The following is a 17,612-nucleotide window of genomic DNA, read 5'->3' as shown; positions in this document are numbered from 1 at the left end:
TGGACTGTAGAAACCTGAAAATCACACAAAGGCTAGTCCCTAGTTCTATTTGATAAAGTAAAAAGGTATCTGATGAAAGTTTGAATTGTAACAGATTTAAAAACAAACTTTGCTAATGTTTACACAAAATCCTTAGCAAAGAGGGAATTAAAATTTTAAAAAGTTTGATTCTTCTCTCGTGACATAAAAAAATGTGTCACCAATTCATTCCCAGCACAGAGCAAAGGCTTTCTGCACAAAGATGAACTTCGTGAAAGGTTAAGGCATTCCTGCAGCATTAAGAGAAACCTCAGTGAGCACTTAGCTTGAGAGCTCTCAGAGGAGGAGGGAAGCAGCAGTTTCACACAACTAGCTCTGCAGAAAGACAGGAGCAAGTCCTAGCAAGGTTGTAGAGGTGTCCAGCTGTGAGCTTCAAGCTGACCTGTGAAATGGTAACAATCTCTTTCACTGCTGGTCTTACTCTCCATTCAACATATGCTTGTTTCTGCTGCTGTAAGTGGAAACATAACAGCCTGTAAATCAGCCTAGATTTCTCGGACAAAAGGCTACATATTTGGTCTGTTACAAGTAGATGAGTTGCGCTTCTTCCAGCAGTGCTGTAAGCAGTGTTCCTCTGATTCAACATTATCTACCATCCTTCTGCATCAAGAAGAGGATGATAAATTAATTCAGTGCTTCAGAACTGCCTAATAAATTGCTGAAAGTCCCTTGTATTTATAGCTCCAAGTTGAATCATAGAATCATAGAATCAAGAAGGCTGGAAGAGACCTCAAAGATCATCGAGTCCAACCTGTCACCCTAAACCTCATGACTATCTAAACCATGGCACCAAGTGCCACGTCCAATCCCCTCTTGAACACCTCCAGGGATGGTGACTCCACCACCTCCCTGGGCAGCCCATTCCAATGGCCAACCACTCTCTCTGTGAAGAACTTTCTCCTCACCTCCAGCCTAAACCTCCCCTGGCGCAGCTTGAGACTGTGTCCTCTTGTTCTGGTGCTGGTTGCCTGGCAGAAGAGACCAAACCCCTCCTGGCTACAACCTCCCTTCAGTAGTTGTAGACAGCAATGAGGTCACCTCTGAGTCTCCTCTTCTCCAGGCTAAACAGTCCCAGCTCCCTCAGCCTCTCCTCATAGGGCTTGTGCTCAAGGCCTCTCACCAGCCTCGTTGCCCTTCTCTGGACATGCTCCAGCAATTCAACATCTTTCCTAAACTGAGGGGCCCAGAACTGGACACAGGACTCAAGGTGTGGCCTAACCAGTGCTGTGTACAGGGGTACAATGACCTCCCTGTTCCTGCTGGCCAAACTATGCCTGATGCAGGCCAGGATGCCATTGGCTCTCTTGGCCACCTGGGCACACTGCTGGCTCATGTTCAGGTGGCTGTCAACCAGTACCCCCAGGTCCCTTTCCACCTGGCTGCTCTCCAGCCACTCTGACCCCAGCCTGTAGCTCTGCATGGGGTTGTTGTGGCCAAAGTGCAGCACCTGGCACTTGGACTTGTTGAATGCCATCCTGTTGGACTCTGCCCATCTGTCCAGCCTGTCAAGGTCCCTCTGCAGATTCCTCCTCCCCTCTAACAGATCAACACCTGCTCCCAGCTTGGTGTCATCTGCAAATTTACTGATGATGGACTCAATCCCCTCATCCAGATCATCAATAAAGATATTGAACAGGATGGGGCCCAGCACTGATCCCTGGGGGACACCACTAGTGACAGGCTGCCAGCTGGCAGTGGCACCATTCACCACCACTCTCTGGGCTCGGCCCTCCAGCCAGTTCCTAACCCAGCACAGTGCTGCTGTCCAAGCCACAGGCTGACAGCTTGGCCAGGAGTTTGCTGTGGGGGACAGTGTCAAAGGCCTTGCTGAAGTCCAGGTAGACTACATCCACAGCCTTTCCTACGTCCACCAGGCTGGTCACCTGATCATAGAAGGAGATCAGGTTGGTCATGCAGGACCTGCCCTTCCTAAATCCATGTTGGCTGGGCCTTATCCCTTGGCCATCCTTCAGGTGCGCAGTGATTGCCCCCAAGACAATCTGCTCCATGATTTTCCCTGGCACTGAGGTCAGGCTGACAGGCCTGTAGTTCCCAGGTTCTTCTGTTCGTCCCTTCTTGTGGATGGGTGTCACATTGGCCAGTTTCCAGTCTTCTGGGACCTCTCCAGTGAGCCAGGACTGGTGGAAAATGATGGAAAGAGGCTTGGCCAGCTCATCTGCCAGCTCTTTCAGCACCCTAGGAGGAATCCCATCAGGTCCCATGGACTTGTGAATATCCAAGTGACTCAACAAGTCTCGAACTAATTCCACATGGGTTTCAGGAGTACAACACTGCTCCTTGACCCCATCAACCAGCAAGAATGGTTAGCTTGTGTTTTCCCATATAAATTGCAGATAACAACCAAAAACTTTGGAGTGTAATTTTGTTCAGTTCTTGAAAAACATAGATGTGCCAGGTCAAGTTTGCTGTCAACATACCAAAGATCAAATTCTTCATTGGTTTAACCTATGTTGGCATGGGTGGGTCTGATTTGAGGCAAACATTGTGTCATCTAAGTGCCTTGGATGATCATGCCAGCGAAGAAGTGCACTTTGCTTACCATGAAAGAGCAGGGTAATGGCAACAAGCGCCGTGCATAAAACCAAACCCATGGAAAACTGGTAGCTTATAGGTATCCTAGAACAGTTTCCATTTTCTTTTGCTTCAGTGACTTGTATTGCTTGTCTCTTGTCCTCTGGGTGAGTCTCTGTCTCTTAGAATTATAGAATTGTTGAGGTTAAAAGAGACCTTTGAGATCATCAAGTACAATAGCTCACCTTGAGCTCACAATCTCCTCACTATTGCTAAGGCACTATCACTAAACCATGTCCCTAAGCACCACATCCATACATCTTATACACATCTCCAGGGTTAGTAACTCTACCACATCCCTTGGCAGCCTGTTTCAATGCTCGATAATCCTTTCTGTGCAGAACTTGTTCCTAATATCCACCCTAAACGTCCTCTGGCACAATCTGAGGCCGCTTCCTTCTGTCACTTGCTGCATATAAGAGACTGACCCCCCCACCTTATTCCAACCTCCTTTGGGGTAATTGTAGAGGGTGATGAGGTCTCCTCTCAGCCTCCTCCTCTGAAGGCTAAACAACTCTGGTTCCCTAATTTGTTCCTCCTAAAGCCTGTATTTGAGACCCCTCAACAGCATTGTTTCTGTTTCTTGGACACACTCCATCAATGTTCTTTTTTTAGTGAGTGGCCCAAAAGTGAACAGAGTACTCAAAGTGTGGCCTCACCAATGCTAAGTACAGGGGCACAATCACTTCCCTAGACTACTCCTGATACAGGCCAGGATGCCATTGGCCTTCTTGTCCATCTCAGCACACTGATGACTCTGTTCAGCCAGCTGTCAAACAATACCCTCAGGTCCTTCTTTGCCAGGCAACTCTCCAGCTACTCTTCCCCAAGCCCATAATGTTGAATGCAGTTTTGTGGCCCAAGTGCAGCACTCAGCACTTGACCTTGTTGAATCTCAAGCCATTGGCCTCATCCCATCTATTCAGCTTGTCCAAATCTCTCAGCAGAGTCTTCCTATCCTCCAGCAGATCAACACTCCCCACTCAGTGTGGTGTTGTCTGCAAACTTACTGAGGATGCACTCAATCCCCTCATCTAAATCTCTGATAAAGATGTTAAACAGAACTGCCACTAGTACTGAGCCTTGGGGAACACCACTTTTAACTGGACACCAACTGAATTTAACTCCATTTGCTGTAACTTTCTGGGCCCAGCCATTCAGCCAGATTTTTACCCAACAAAGCTTGCACCCATCCATGCCATGAGCAGATAGTTTCTCCTGGAGGATGCTGTGGGAAGCTGTGTTGAAGGCCTTAAAGTCCAGCCTATCCCTCATCCACCAGACAGGTCACCTGAGATCAGATTGGTTAAACAAGTCTTGCCCTTCATAAACCCATGTTGACTGGGCCAAATCATCTTCTTGTACTATGCATGATGCATGATGTCATTCATGATAATCTGTTCCATGACTTTCCCTGGCACCAAGGTCAGGGTGACAGGCCTGTAGTTTCCCAGATCCTCCTTCCAGTCCTTCTTGTAGATGGGTGTCACATTTGCTAACCTTCAGTACCTCACCAGTTAGACAGGACTGCTGAAAAATGATGGAGAGTGTCTTGGCTAGTGCTTCTGCCAGCTCCTTCAATGCCTTTGAGTAGATCCCACCCAGTCCCATGGGTCTGTGTGTAGCAGGTCACAAACCATTTCTCCTTGGAGCTTGGGGGGCCCTTATTCCTTTATGCTTCCCTGTCTAACAGCTCAAGGGGGTGGGTACACAGAGAATACTCCTACTACTAAAGACCAAGGCAGAAAAGGCACTCAGCCTTTTCTTCATCCTTTGTCATTTTGTTTCCTCTTGCATCCACTAACAGATGGAGATTCTCCTCTGCTCTTCTTCTGCTGTTGAGTTATTTATAGAAACATTTTTCATTATCCTTCACAGTAGTAGACAGATGAAGTTTAAGCTGGGCTTTGGCTCTTCTAATTTTCTCCCTACAGTTTCACCACATCTTTATAGTCCATGCCCCCTCTTCCACAGCTGATAAACTCAGTTCCTGTTCCTGAGCTCCAGCTGAGGCTCTCTATTCTTCTAGCTACCTGAATACAATCTTTCTCAGAAAAGTAGTCTATGTTTGTGAAGTTGCTTCCTTTTCCTCTATTCTTTATCAATCTTCTTGCAAAGACCACAGGGAGCATCTCATCTGATGCAACAACCCTGAAAGTCAAGTAGGTTCCCCTGGAGGTTGCAGATGGTGGGTTAAATTTCCCATTGATTTCCTCAGCTTCTTCCAAAATCAGACTTCTGTCTGTATGTGCAGGCTGGTGTTTGCAGGCCTTCACAAAGCAGTTGTGTTCAGGTTTTCCAGGCTCTGAGAATGCCTTGAAGGCAGCTGAGAGGGGCATGGGCAACAGACGTCTAAGAAGCTGCATCAGATTGGAGTGGGAATCCTGCTTTCTTCTCAGGACTTGGCCTACTGGACCATTACTATGACTTTCATAGTAACAATGCCTTTGTGATTTGGGGCAGTAGTGTTTGCTGGGCCACGGAAGCAATGATCTTCTCCAGGTGAAGAGCAAGGATAGGAGCACACTTTGGAAAAGGGCAAGGAAGAATTGACTGAAGAGTCTGAATGGAATCTGTAATAGATGCAGTTGGTCCATGGAAGGGCCTAAAAAAGCAGCCCTTGATCCGTTAGTGCAATCTGTTAATAGAAGCAAATTGCCCGGCTGAACAATCCCAGAGCAAGGGAGATGCTCCACCAGCCATAATTCAAGGGGTGAATGGCCCTCAAAAAATGAGAGTGGAGAGAAAAAAACAGAAGATGAGGCAAATGATGGAACAGATGTGAGTGCTTTTGTTGAGAAGACTTGGAGGCTAGGGGGATGAAGATAGGCTAATTTGAGGCAGATATTGCCAAGTTCCTTTCATATGCAGAATAGCACTTTGATCCAATGTGGATGAAAGTACTGAAAAGTGGAGAGGATGGCAGGGGGTCTTTTGTCTTTGACAAAAAAAGGGCATCTGCTAGGCTCTAGCCACCTCTTCCCCACCCCCTTAGCCTAGGAGGCCATTGCAACAATGCTAGCAAAGGGGACAAGTGTCTCCTGACAGCTGAAGAAACCTCCAGGAGGAGAATGAGGCTTGCAGCAATATATATGTCACAGAGCATAATCGATTTTTTCCACAGTACAAAGAGGGAGAAGATTGAGGGAATACAGAGAGATCACAGTAGAAGTGGGAGATGGGTCAAAAAAAAAAAATCCCTTTCTAATAAACTTGTTACTTTTGTTCTTTGAATACGTCTTTTCAGGAGATGCTTTGATGCTAGTATGAATACACTTAATAGAGCAGAGTAGGGCAGAGTTTCTAAGGGGGAGGTGTGAAGAAACGAAGAACAGTTTTGTGAGGAGGGTGAATGTGAAGTTATTTACATGGATTACAGCACAGGAAAGATTTCGGAATTAGTAAAACAGTGCAATGCAAGAGATACTTGGAAGACATGTATATACTTTCTATACCACCTCTTGAAGCAGCACAGCTTAACACAAATTCTTAGGTCTCATTTCCAAGCAAAACTGAAAATTTCTATTTAATTTGTACTTCTTTTTTTTTTTGACTTCTTGACTCCTTACACTTACTAGAAATTAAACTGGCAAAGGAAGTAAAAGAGAACAAGAAGGGCTTCCTCAAATATATCAGTAAGAAAAGGAAGAATAGGGAAGGTGTGGGCCCACTGCTGAATGAGGAGGCAGCCCTGATAATTGAGGATGCAGGGAAGGCAGAGTTACTAAATATCTTTATTCCTAGGACTGAACTCCCCTATGAACTCCAGACCCTGGATGAAGGAGAGAAAGCCTGGAGGAGGGAAGACTCTCCACTAGTCAATGAAGACTGAGTTAGGGATCAGTTACAAAAATTGAATATTCACCAGTCCTTGGGGCCTGATGAGATGCACCCAAGAGTGTCAAGAAAGGTGGCTGATGTTGTTGCTCTACTACTCTCCATCATTTTGCGAAAACCTGGCAAACAGGAGAGTTGCCTGAGGACTGGAGGAAAGCCAATGTCACTCCAGTCTTCAAAAAGGGAAAGAATGAGGTTCCAGGAAACTGTAGACCAGTCAGCCTCATCCCTGGAAAAACAATGGAGCACCTCTTTCTGGAGGTTATCTCTAGGCACTTGGAAGAGAAGAAGATGGTCAGGAGCAGTCAGCATGGATTTACCAAGGGGAAGTCATGCTTGACTAATCTGATAGCCTTCTATGATGCTGTAACTGAATGGGTAGATGTGGTTTTCTTGAGCAAATTGAGCGATATGTTGATCCTGGCCCTGCCAGTCTCAACACAGAGAGCAGAAATACAAGCTGATAGACCAGCTGCAAGGAAGTGACCAGGGTGGGCAGGGTTTCTCCAAATGGAGAAAGATGTTCATCATGGGAAATTCTGAGCTGTAGTCTTCCATGCCAATGAAAAGCAGCCCATGCAGTGCCACACAAATCCACCAGCTAGGCTGTGGGGTCTGTGGCAGCCTGCTGGATGCTCTGTGTCCAGGCAGTTTTGGTCATAATGGAGTGTCAGAATCTTGGGCAGTGAGCTTGTTTGTTGTTTGTTTTTTGAAGTGAAGCATGAACCACATCATTGCAAAAGGTCTTTTGTGCTTTCCCAGCTGGGAAGGCATGCCCTTGAACTGCTGCCATCATGAGTTTTCTTAATGTGTTCAATGTAAATTCTCCCACGTCCACACCAGAAAGATGTATTCTTACCAGATATTGGAGAGCTGCCAAATCTGCCTCAGCAGGATGGCATTGTGTCATGTCAGTGGTAAGGTCAGAGGTATGGAGGGAGGCAAGGTGGGTTGCCTCTACAGCAGGTAGACATTGCAGTTTTAGACCATACTCCTGAGACAGATTTAACTGTTGGAAGTTCACTGCATGTGAGTTTCATGAGGGCATGAGGAAAAGAGGATGCTCTTGTGGCTCAACCTGTCTGCTGCAGTGGTGGCCAGGTCTGTTATGAGGAGAGACTGCATATGTTTCACCTACAGCACACTGCAGAGCAAAGAGGGAAGCAATGTGCATTGAGGGAAGGACAGCATGCAGAACAAGTGACAGCAGGAGTGCAGGCTGTGGAAGTACAGTAGACAGACAAATACTTGCTTTGTTCTCATGTCTTGCCCCACCAGCTGCTGTTTTCTGTACAGAAGCTGGTTACCCTCTGCTGGTTCGTGTTCAGGTGAAAATCAAAGAGTAAAGATTGGAAAACCTTTTTGATGTGCTTGCTCTATATTTGAGACCCAGCTCCCTGAGCAGGTTAGGAGACTGTCACAGGTTTTATTCCAACTCTGTGGACAGAAACTGTCTAGTCATTGTTTCAGAGGCTGCAGAGTCTGGAAAGGGCCATATCACTTCAATGGTAAATTGATCAAGTGGATGCCACTGTGGTAGTGAAATAACTTAAAAAAGAAGCTGTTCCCATGGATGTGTTTTTGTCTGGACCAGTTGTACATACTAGAATTTCCTGGCATGGCCTAGCAGTCCTGGCTGTAGAAATCCCTCATTTTCAGCATAGATTTGGCTTGTCTCTCAGTGATTCTCGCCTGGTCATTAATAACCATTAGGCCTTCTCTGTGTGGTGAGTGAAGACAATCAAATGGAAATCAATGGCTTCGGAGTGTAATGCACACTTTTGTTCAGACATATAGTGTTTTTACTTGGTTTTGTTTAATTTACCTCCAAATTAAACAGAGGTCTGACGCAAGGTAGCTATTGGTTAGTGTGATGTAACTTTCTTGAGTGTTGACCTGCAGATATTCTTTTAATCAAGTGCAGTTTATACCAAAAAAAGTGAATCCTGCCCTTTCTTCAAAACATAAGATGGGAGTGAATGTTACTATTCATGAATGCCCCTTCAGAACTGATGCTAAATTATATGTTTTCATATTTGGTTAAATATACAGGGGTTTGGATCCAGATGGGCAGCTGTAGGTGTAGCGGGGACAGTGTGATTTCAAGGTTGGTGGGAACTGCAACTTTCTGTAGAAAATGGATCGTTGTGTTAGGGGAAGGCAAATTGCACCTGTTTGTTCCCACACCTGTCCTGTAGTCCCAAGATTTGGTTCACATAATCATTAAAAGTGTGCTTAATCACGTGTGAGTTCAATGGTTTAGTGATACCTTCAGTTCCAGAGTGTAAAAGCACTCTTCTTCTTCTTCGGGATAACAAATGGGTTAATTAGGAGATGACTGAATTCGAGAAACAGTGTCTTATAAAAATAAATTGTGAAACACATCTCTGTATGCAGTTTCATCTCTACATGCAGCTATGAATGTTTCAGCATGCCTAGTGCTTTATTTGTTTATGTACTGCTTTATTGTCCCAAGTTACCTAAACTTCAGAAAATTTTAGCTGCAAGTCTGAATCATGTGCTTCTGTAAGTGGAAAAAAAGATCTGTAACGTTTGACCTCCTTTATATTTCTAAATTATGCTAGAATCAAACCAATTGTGTAAAGAAAAAAAAATTGTTTTAAATTATGCCTTTGTGTTTGAAGCAAATATCCAAGATGAATTAATTACATACAGCCCTCATCTGGCTGCAGAGTCACAACAGTTTGAAAAATAGCCCTCCAAAGACTAACTTTTGAAATGTTTTCAAGACTTCAGCAATATCCCTCACTTACTTCCTTTAGAAATAAATAATAATAATAATAATAAACTTTAAAAAAATAAAAAGAAGAAGAGAAAGCCAGTAGGCGGTAGGAAAGTTTGTTACGTTTGTCTAGTCTTGGTGTCCAAACCAGCAGTAGCTTGAGTAAGTGTTGTGTTCATGAAGCATGGCAGTGTTTTTCTTCTTATATGCTGATGGAGAGCTGCTGTCTGTGTGGACAAGTAGCCAGCTCCACAGTCCACTAGTGTGCCCATTGTCATTCCATGCTTTGCCTGGGAAGTTTCTAACCCAAGTCCTTTCTTGGCTCCCTGCCTTTCCAGGGCTCTGTGGCTGCCTGCTGCAGCATCTGAAGCAGTGAGGCAGAGGTAGAGAGGGCATCTGTTTTGGTTCCAGAGACAAACTGCTCTTTTGTGTCTTTTAAGTGGCAGTCATCCTCATGCAGTGTACATTCCCCCGGGTGAGAAGCAGCTGGAGCAGCAGCTCTCTGGCCAGGCACTGAAGCCAGCACCCTGGAAGAGCCATAGTGTGATGGAGGTGTGCAACACTTGGAGTGTCCTCTGCTGATCCTTCTCTCTTTTGTGTCACGGAAGAGGTTCACTGAGAATAGAAATGTGGATGAGAAAGAAGGGGCAAACAAGGAGAAGCCATGCTTAATTTAAGAAGGTGGCTGAGGAGCTGTGGAGCTAGAAACCAGTCAGGCCCTAGGACTCCATAGTGGTCAGGCAAACTGCTGCTTAGGACAACAAGATTTGCCCTATTTAAGTTTGCACCTTTCTGTCTCCTGTATTATTCATTTCATGGACAAAACCTCCTAAGTTATGTGTGGTGAATCAGTTCCCTATGAACCAGCCCATGGAACCTGAGGCAGACCTGGCAGAAGCACGGGTTGATGACATGTGGACTGGTGTACTTGGAGCTAGAGCAGCTTCAGAGAACCCTTAGCAGGTGGCTGTATGTCTATGTACTTCTCAAGGGGCAAGATGAGAACTCACTGGGAACTCTGTCTTTTCCTCCCTCTCCCCCTCCCTCAGGTGGTCTTTGCTTTGAATCAGACTCTCTTGCAGCAGGAGAGCCTACGAGCAGGCAGTTTCCAGATCCCCTATACGGCAGAAGACCTTATCAAGCATTACAGCTGTGGGAACCTGAGCTCCATCATCTTCAACCATGATACTTCTCAAGTGAGTCTTGCCACTGTAGCCCTTGCACTATGTACGTATCCCCATAGCGCTAACCTCTGTCTCACCCATGCTTGTCTCTCCTCAGGCAGAGTCTTTGCAGGTGAGGGCCAAGGACATGCTGCTGGCTGCTTTCCTGCGCTTCTTGTCCCAAGAATCTGCACCTCCTCAGCCCTGTCTTGATGCACACAAGCAGCAAAGGTGCACCTGACAGCCTTTTCATAAATACCATATTTGCTTTAGTGTCAAAGATGTATGAGTTAATCCTTTATTTTCCTGCAGAATTGCACTATCTTAGGTATGAGCTAATTTATCATGAGCAGAAAGCAGCAGCGGGCTCTTTTGTGCAATAGCAACAACAGCACTGTGAAATGCACTTGTGACTTGGATGCCTGTGTGAGGCTGGGCAAGTTTCAAGCTTTTTACGTTCACTCTTGGTATGACTGTGTACTGTGGGCAAGGCCCAAGGAAGAGAAATGGACTGAAACAAAGAAAAGGTAGATTTAGGCAAATATTAAGGAAAAGAAAATCTTCTGAGCCCTCAGAGTCTAGGTTTATGGAAATGGTTTCCTAAGCAGAAGAGTGGAATGCAATGTTCTGATCCTTAAACATGGAGAAAATGCCCATCAGGAACCTGTTTGTGCTGTTAGATAGCTACCCACAGACTGAGGTGTCAGGCCTCTCTTTTTTCATCTGTGCCAGGCAATGTGGTACATCAGTGAGAACCTAGGCTGTAGCTTTACTGTACTGAACAAATGGGTGTGTTGATACCTGGGATTTCCCTGCTGAATGAGCATTTTCCTATGGCCTTTTGGTGCAGTGCTGCAGGGTGTTTCCAAATACTGTCATACTAACCCTTGCTTCTCTGGTACTGACCTTTGTGTACATGTTGTTACCTTCCTGTCCTGCACCCACTCTAGCCTGCAGGTGACCTGGTTGTTAACACTGCTTAGCTATTACACAGTGCACTTCATCTTCAAGGGCTTCTCAAAAGAGGCCAGCACTGTAAGAGCATACAGATACTGCATTGTTAGTCTGCTGAGGTCCTTGGAGAGAACAGCTTTTGCCAAAGCACGCACATCACCCAGGGAGCAACTGCCCTTTACTTACATGTCGGGCTCTACTGCAGGGTACAGTGCAGCTGAGTAGTCTGCAACATTATCAGCTTCTGGTTATAAGCACCTCAGAGCTTCTCCATAAATTCTGTTTGACTCCTGTGCTTGCCTGGCAATGTCCCACTGTGGTCTAAGAACCCTTTGGATACAGTTGGTGATAGTCTCTGAGTGGCTTCAAAACTTCTTCAACTGTTGAGCCTTGCAAGGGAAAGCATCTGGCTTAGTGGCTATGCTCCCACAAAGCGACCACTTGAAGGCTCTCCAGTCCCTGTAGCTGCAATGCCCAATGCTACTTGCCAAGAACCCAGGATGGCTGCAACTCCAGCCTGGTATTTGTCTCGACTAACAAGAGGTCAGAGCATTGTGCAGCCACAGCTGCCCTTGGGGTCCTCATGGGTGGAAGGTAGTATTTGAAAACGTACCTTGAGGACAAGGGAGCTGGACATAGTAATAATTTCCTTCCATGACAAAATCTAGTCCTCTTTCTTTTGGGATGCTTGTGGATGGTTTTGTTAATTAGTTCAAACTGCACAGTTGTCCTGAGGGCTTTGATACCAGTCAAACTCTTGCAGAAGAGTGTAGTTATGTCATAGCTATGGCAATGTAAGGAAGAGGCGTGTAGCTAAAGATATTTTCTTTAGCCAAGCTACTAGGATCTAGAATCTATTGTTTGGCATATTGAAATTATTTGTTGACTTTACATTAAAAAAAAATAATCTGGCTGGCTTGTGGCACTACATGTTGAGAAAAATGAAGCACTATGCTTTATTAGAAGTTTTCTGATCAATTTTTTTGATTGAAGGTCCCACATTCAGTGATGAAGCAAGATGTCCTGTCCATAATGGCTGCCCATGAAATAAATTCCCCTTTCATGAAGACCTTTTTTTTTCCTGCCTTAGGTCCCAAATTTCATTAATACTACACTTCTGGCCCATGAACTGGTTACTGCCCAAGAGATAGACAGCTACTTCCGCCAGGAGCTCATCTACAAGCGAAATGAGCGAATGGGCAGGAGGGTGAAGGACCTGCTGGAAGAGTATCCAGACAAGAGTTTCTTCTTTGCATTTGGAGCTGGTATGTGACTGAGGTGCCTTTCAACCTGAACACATTTTTCCTGTGTCTATTAGAAGCTTTTTACAAGTGCTTGCCTCAGTTTAAAGCGGTGTCAGTAATTTTACCACGATGAACAAAGAATGCAGCTCTGCCCTGACAGTTGTACCCTAAGAAGGAAACTTTTTCAGTGTAGGAAATTGTTGCAGGATGCAAAGAGCTTACAGTGTGTGCATTGACTGCAATGTTAGTTACTTACAGACTTACTTTTTATGTGAATAGCCAAAGTTACCGAACCATCTATGGTGCACCACAAGAAGAAAAGCTCTGTTTGTGTTTATGGTCTGACCAGGAAGCAAGGTAGAAGAAATAGAGAGCTGAGCTGAAAGGTAGCAAGCAAAAAGTTGCACCTGTGCTTGAATTAACCTTTCAAGCAGACATCCAAAAGAATAACATGCCAAATTGTGTGAATCTAAGGGGTCCAATAACTGTAAGGAGGAGAGATAAGGCATGCTTTTCACCTTGATTTTTCTGCTGCATCTCCTCACCTCTTTCACTGTGCTTCCACAACCACAATGAAATCGTGTCTGCCACTATTTTGCATCAGAGCTTGAGGCTCAACTGGGGAAAATACTCTGTCTCTTGGTAGCCAGCATGTATTTATTAGGCACACCCAGAAGCAAATTCAACTCAGTGAGGTTAACATTCATACTTCAGACTGGGACAAGATTGGTTTGCCATGACTCCCATCCTTTGTTTTAGATCCAGGGAAGGGAATAAGTGAGAACTGGTGGTAATTCCCAGAGAAGTAGTGCATTCCCACCACCACAAACAGTATGGACCTTGGGAAAGGGTAAGAACTTAAATTTAGTGTCAGGTAGTGAAAGGTGGCTGATCATATGTGTTCAGGCACGTGTGCAGATTGTAACATTCTGTCTTCCTGCAGTAACAGTGCTCTGTTCAACCCCCTGTTATAATGGACAGAGGTTATGTAGATTCTGGTCATTTCTGTCATAAGCTAAGACAAGGTCCCATTGGTGATGCTCTGATTGCACTCGTCCCTGCTAAACTGATGTTCCTGACCAACACATAAGTCAGCCCTGAGTGCCACTTGCATCAGTTGATCTCCAAGCACTGGGCACGCTCTTCTTGTGCTTTTCCATCATATTTTGGAATCCAGGCAGGTTTCTGATCATATCTAAGGACTCTGGATTGACTTTGAAATTGTCTCTAATTATACTCTGGCTTTGATGCCAGTTCAGCCTCTGTCTCATCTGCTCTTCAGAAGTTCTGCTCAACAGTGTCACCTCCCACTTTTAGCCATTGTTTGACTGCATGAGGATTTCTTTTATTTATTTCATATTAATTATCTAAATGAGAAGTAACATTACAAGATACAATACAGAAAGCATATCCATTTCTACAGAGCTCTGAGGTTTTTTTGAATCCGCATTACAAATGCGTTTGCAGTCTTTTTGTTTTCCAGAAAGCTAATTTAGGCTTTTGCTTATCCAGATTGCTGTACGTGACAATAATTATGCAAAAGATTTTATTTATCCAGCAAGCAGCAAAGGTAGACAAATGTCATGTGTTCAGTTTTGAGCATTGTTTGCATATTATATTGTTGTTAATTACTGAAAAAGCGTTCCAGGAAAGTGCTTGCACAAGGCGGGTTAGAATGAGCTGTAGAAGAAGAGAAAAAGAAGGGCTATAGAACTGGGACAAAGTCACAGAATATATACAATTGGAAGAGACCTCAAAGATCATCCTGTCCAACCCTCAACCCAGCACTGAAGGGTCAACACTAAACCATATTCCTAAATGCCAGGTCTGCATACCACTTGAACACCCCAGGGATGGTGACTCCACCACTGGTCTGGGCAGACCATTCCAATGTTTGATAACCCTTCAGTTAAGAAATATCTCCTAATATCCCACCTAAACCCACCCTAGTGCAGCTTGGTACCATTTTTCTAGTCCTGTTGCTTACCACCAAGGAGAAGAGGCTGGCCCCCTCCTCACTCCAACTTCCTTTCAGGTAGTTACAGAGAGTGATCATGTCTCCCCTCAGCATCCTCTTTTCCAGACTGAATGACCCCAGCTCCCTCAACTACTCCTTATGGGCCATGTGCTCCAGGCCCTTCACAAGCATTGTTCTTCTTCTCTGGACACACTCCAGCACCTCAATGTCCTTCCTGTAGTGAGGGGCCCAGAACTGAACATAGTACTCAAGATGTGGCCTCACCAGTACAGAGGGATGACCACCTCCCTGTTCCTGCCAGCCACAGTGTTTCCAGTACAAGTCAGGATGCCATTGGTTTTCTTGGCCACCTGGGCACACTGCTGACTCATCTTCAGTCAACTGTCAACCAGTACTGCCAGGTCCCTCTCCAAGTCACAGCTTTCCAACCACACATCCCCAAGTCTGTAGCTTACAATACAGTTATTGTGGTCCAAGTGCAGGCCTGGTGCTTGGCATTGTTGAATTTCATACAATTAACTTTGGTCTATCAGTCTAACCTGTCTAGATCCCACTGCAAAGCTTCCCTGCCCTCTAGCAGATTGACACAGCCGCCTAACTTGGTGTCATCTGCAAATTTACTGAGGGTGCACTGAATGCCCTCATCCAGATCATTAACAAAGGTATTAAAGAGAACAGGCCCCAGTACTGAACCCTGGGAGACACAGATTGTGACCAGACACCAGCCAGATTTAACTCCATTCACCAGCACTCTTTGGGCCTGGCCCTCCAGACAGTTTTTTATCCAGTGCAGAGTGCACTTATCCAAGCCTTGTGCTATAAGTTTCTGAAGGAGAATGCTGTGGGAGACAGTGTCAAAGGCTTTACTGAAGTCTGGGTAGATAATGTCCATGGCGCTTCCTTCATCCACTATGCAGATCATCTGATTGTCAAAGATCAGGTCAGGCAGGACCTGCCTTTCATAAACCCGTGCTGACTGGGTGTGATGATCTGGTTGTCTTGTAAGTGCCATGTGATGGCACTCAGGATGACCTGCTCCATAACCTTTCCTGGCTCTGGGGTCAAACTGCCATGCCTGTAGTTCCCTGGATCATCCTTCTGGCCCTTCTTGTAGATAGGCATCACATTTACTAGCCTCCAGTTGAATGGCACCTTCCTGGTTAGCCTGGACTGTTGACAGATAATGGTGAGTGGCTTGGTGATCACATCTGCTAGCTCCTTAAGTACCCTTGGGTGCATCCCATAGACTTGTGCATATCTAAGTGGCACAACAGGTCATTGATCATTTCCTCCTGCATTGCAGAGGCTGCTTTCTGCTCTCCATCCTTGTCTTGCAGCTCCAGGGGCTGAGCTGTCATGGAGCAACTGGTGTCACTGACAAATATTGAGGCAAAGTAGCCACTCAGCAGCTCAGCCTTTTCCTTGTCTTTGGTCACCAGGTTCCCTCCTACATTGGTGGAGGTTCTCCCTAGCTCTTCTTTTACTGTTAACACAGTTATAAAAGCTTTTTTTATTGTCTTTAATGACACAGGCCAGATTGAGTTCTAACTCCAGCCTTTCTCATTTTCTCCCCGTATATCCTTGCAAGAGCCTTGTATTCTTCCTGAGTTGCCTGCCCCTCCTTCCATAGCCAGTAGACTTTTCTTTTCTTTCTGAGTTCTACTCTGTCTACTTAGCCAGGCAGGTCTTCTGATGCCTGTAAGGCTTTAATTAAGTCTCTAAGCAATTTAGTATTCGAATGATCTCTTTCATTTAATATTTAACACAACAATGCTTGCCTTTTTTCCAACTTTTTTCATTACTGTATTGTATGTTCAGTGGATAAGGAATTGGCTGGATGGTCCCATCCAGAGGGTGGTGCTCAATGGCTTGAAGTCCAGATAGAGAGCAGTGACAAGTGGTGTCCCTCAGGGGTCTGTACTGGGACCTGTACTGTTTAATATTTTTATCAGTGTCATCAACAGTGAGATTGAATGCACCATCAGCAAGTTTACAGATGACACCAATCTGTGTGGTGTTGCCAATACACCAGAGGGACAGGATGTCATCCAGAGGGACCTGGACAAGTTGGAGAGGCGGGTCCAGGTGAAGCTTGTAAGGTTCAACAAGAGCAAGTGCAGAGTTCTGCACCTGGGCCAGAACAATCCTTGCTATCAATACAGACTGGGGGATGAGTCCTGAGGAAAAAGATTTGGGAGTGCTGGTGGATAGGAAGCTGGACATGAGCAGGCAGTGTGTGCTTGCAGCACAGAAGGCAAATCACATCCTGGGCTGCATCATAAGATATGTGGCCAGCAGATCCAGAGAGGTGATTCTGCCAGAGGCGATTCTGCCACTTTGCTCTGCACTGGTGTACTGGTGTCACCTGGAGTACTGTGTCCATGTCTGGAGCCCTCAATATAGGAAGGAGATGGACCTGATGGAGTGGGTCCAGAGGAGGGCCACAAAAATGATCAGGGGGAAGGAGCACCTCTGCTATACAGACTTGCTGAGGGAGCTGGGGTTGTTCACCCTGGAGGAAGCTCCAGGGAGACCTAATAGCAGCCTTCCAGTACCTGAAGGGAGCCTACAAGAAGGATGGAGAGAGACTGTTTACAAAGACCTGTAGTGATAGGACGAGGGGCAATGGCTTCAAACTAGAGAAGGGCAGATTTAGATTGGATATCAGGAACAAGTTCTTTCCTGTGAGGGGGGTGGAACGGTGGAACACTGAAACAGGTTGCCCAGGGAGGTGGTTGGGGCCCCTTCCTTGGAGATATTCAAGGTGAGGCTCGACAAGGCCCTAAGCAGCCTGGTCTAGTTGAGGATATCCCTGCTGACTGAGGGGAGGTCAGACTAGATGACCTTTGGAGGTCCCTTCCATCCCAGACCATTCTATGATTCTGTGACCTCCAGAGATCATCAGGTCCAATCGGCTTGCCAAAGCAGGATCACCTACAGCAGGCCATTCTGGAACATGTCCAGGTTGGCTTTGGAAGCCTCCAAAGAAGGACACTCCACAACCTCTCTGGGCAGTCTGTTCCAGTGCTCTGTCACCCTCACAATAATGAAATTTCTCCTCT

The 17,612-nt window shown here is 45.6% G+C and overlaps 1 protein-coding gene across 1 annotated transcript in view; it reads left to right on the top strand.

Annotated features, from left to right (window-relative positions):
- TRABD2A (TraB domain containing 2A) overlaps nucleotides 1-17,612 on the top strand; it is a 75,214-nt gene that overhangs the window by 40,045 nt on the left and 17,557 nt on the right. The window contains exons 3-4 of the mRNA XM_054397606.1: nucleotides 10,261-10,407; nucleotides 12,419-12,593. Of these exons, the coding sequence (XP_054253581.1) occupies nucleotides 10,261-10,407; nucleotides 12,419-12,593 (322 nt within the window). The remainder of the gene's footprint in view (nucleotides 1-10,260; nucleotides 10,408-12,418; nucleotides 12,594-17,612) is intronic.

Source organism: Indicator indicator, chromosome Z (genome assembly GCF_027791375.1).
Source record: "Indicator indicator isolate 239-I01 chromosome Z, UM_Iind_1.1, whole genome shotgun sequence".
Classification (NCBI taxonomy): domain Eukaryota; kingdom Metazoa; phylum Chordata; class Aves; order Piciformes; family Indicatoridae; genus Indicator; species Indicator indicator.
The sequence above is the reverse complement of the archived record's forward strand: the minus strand, read 5'-3'. Positions and strand labels throughout refer to the sequence as shown.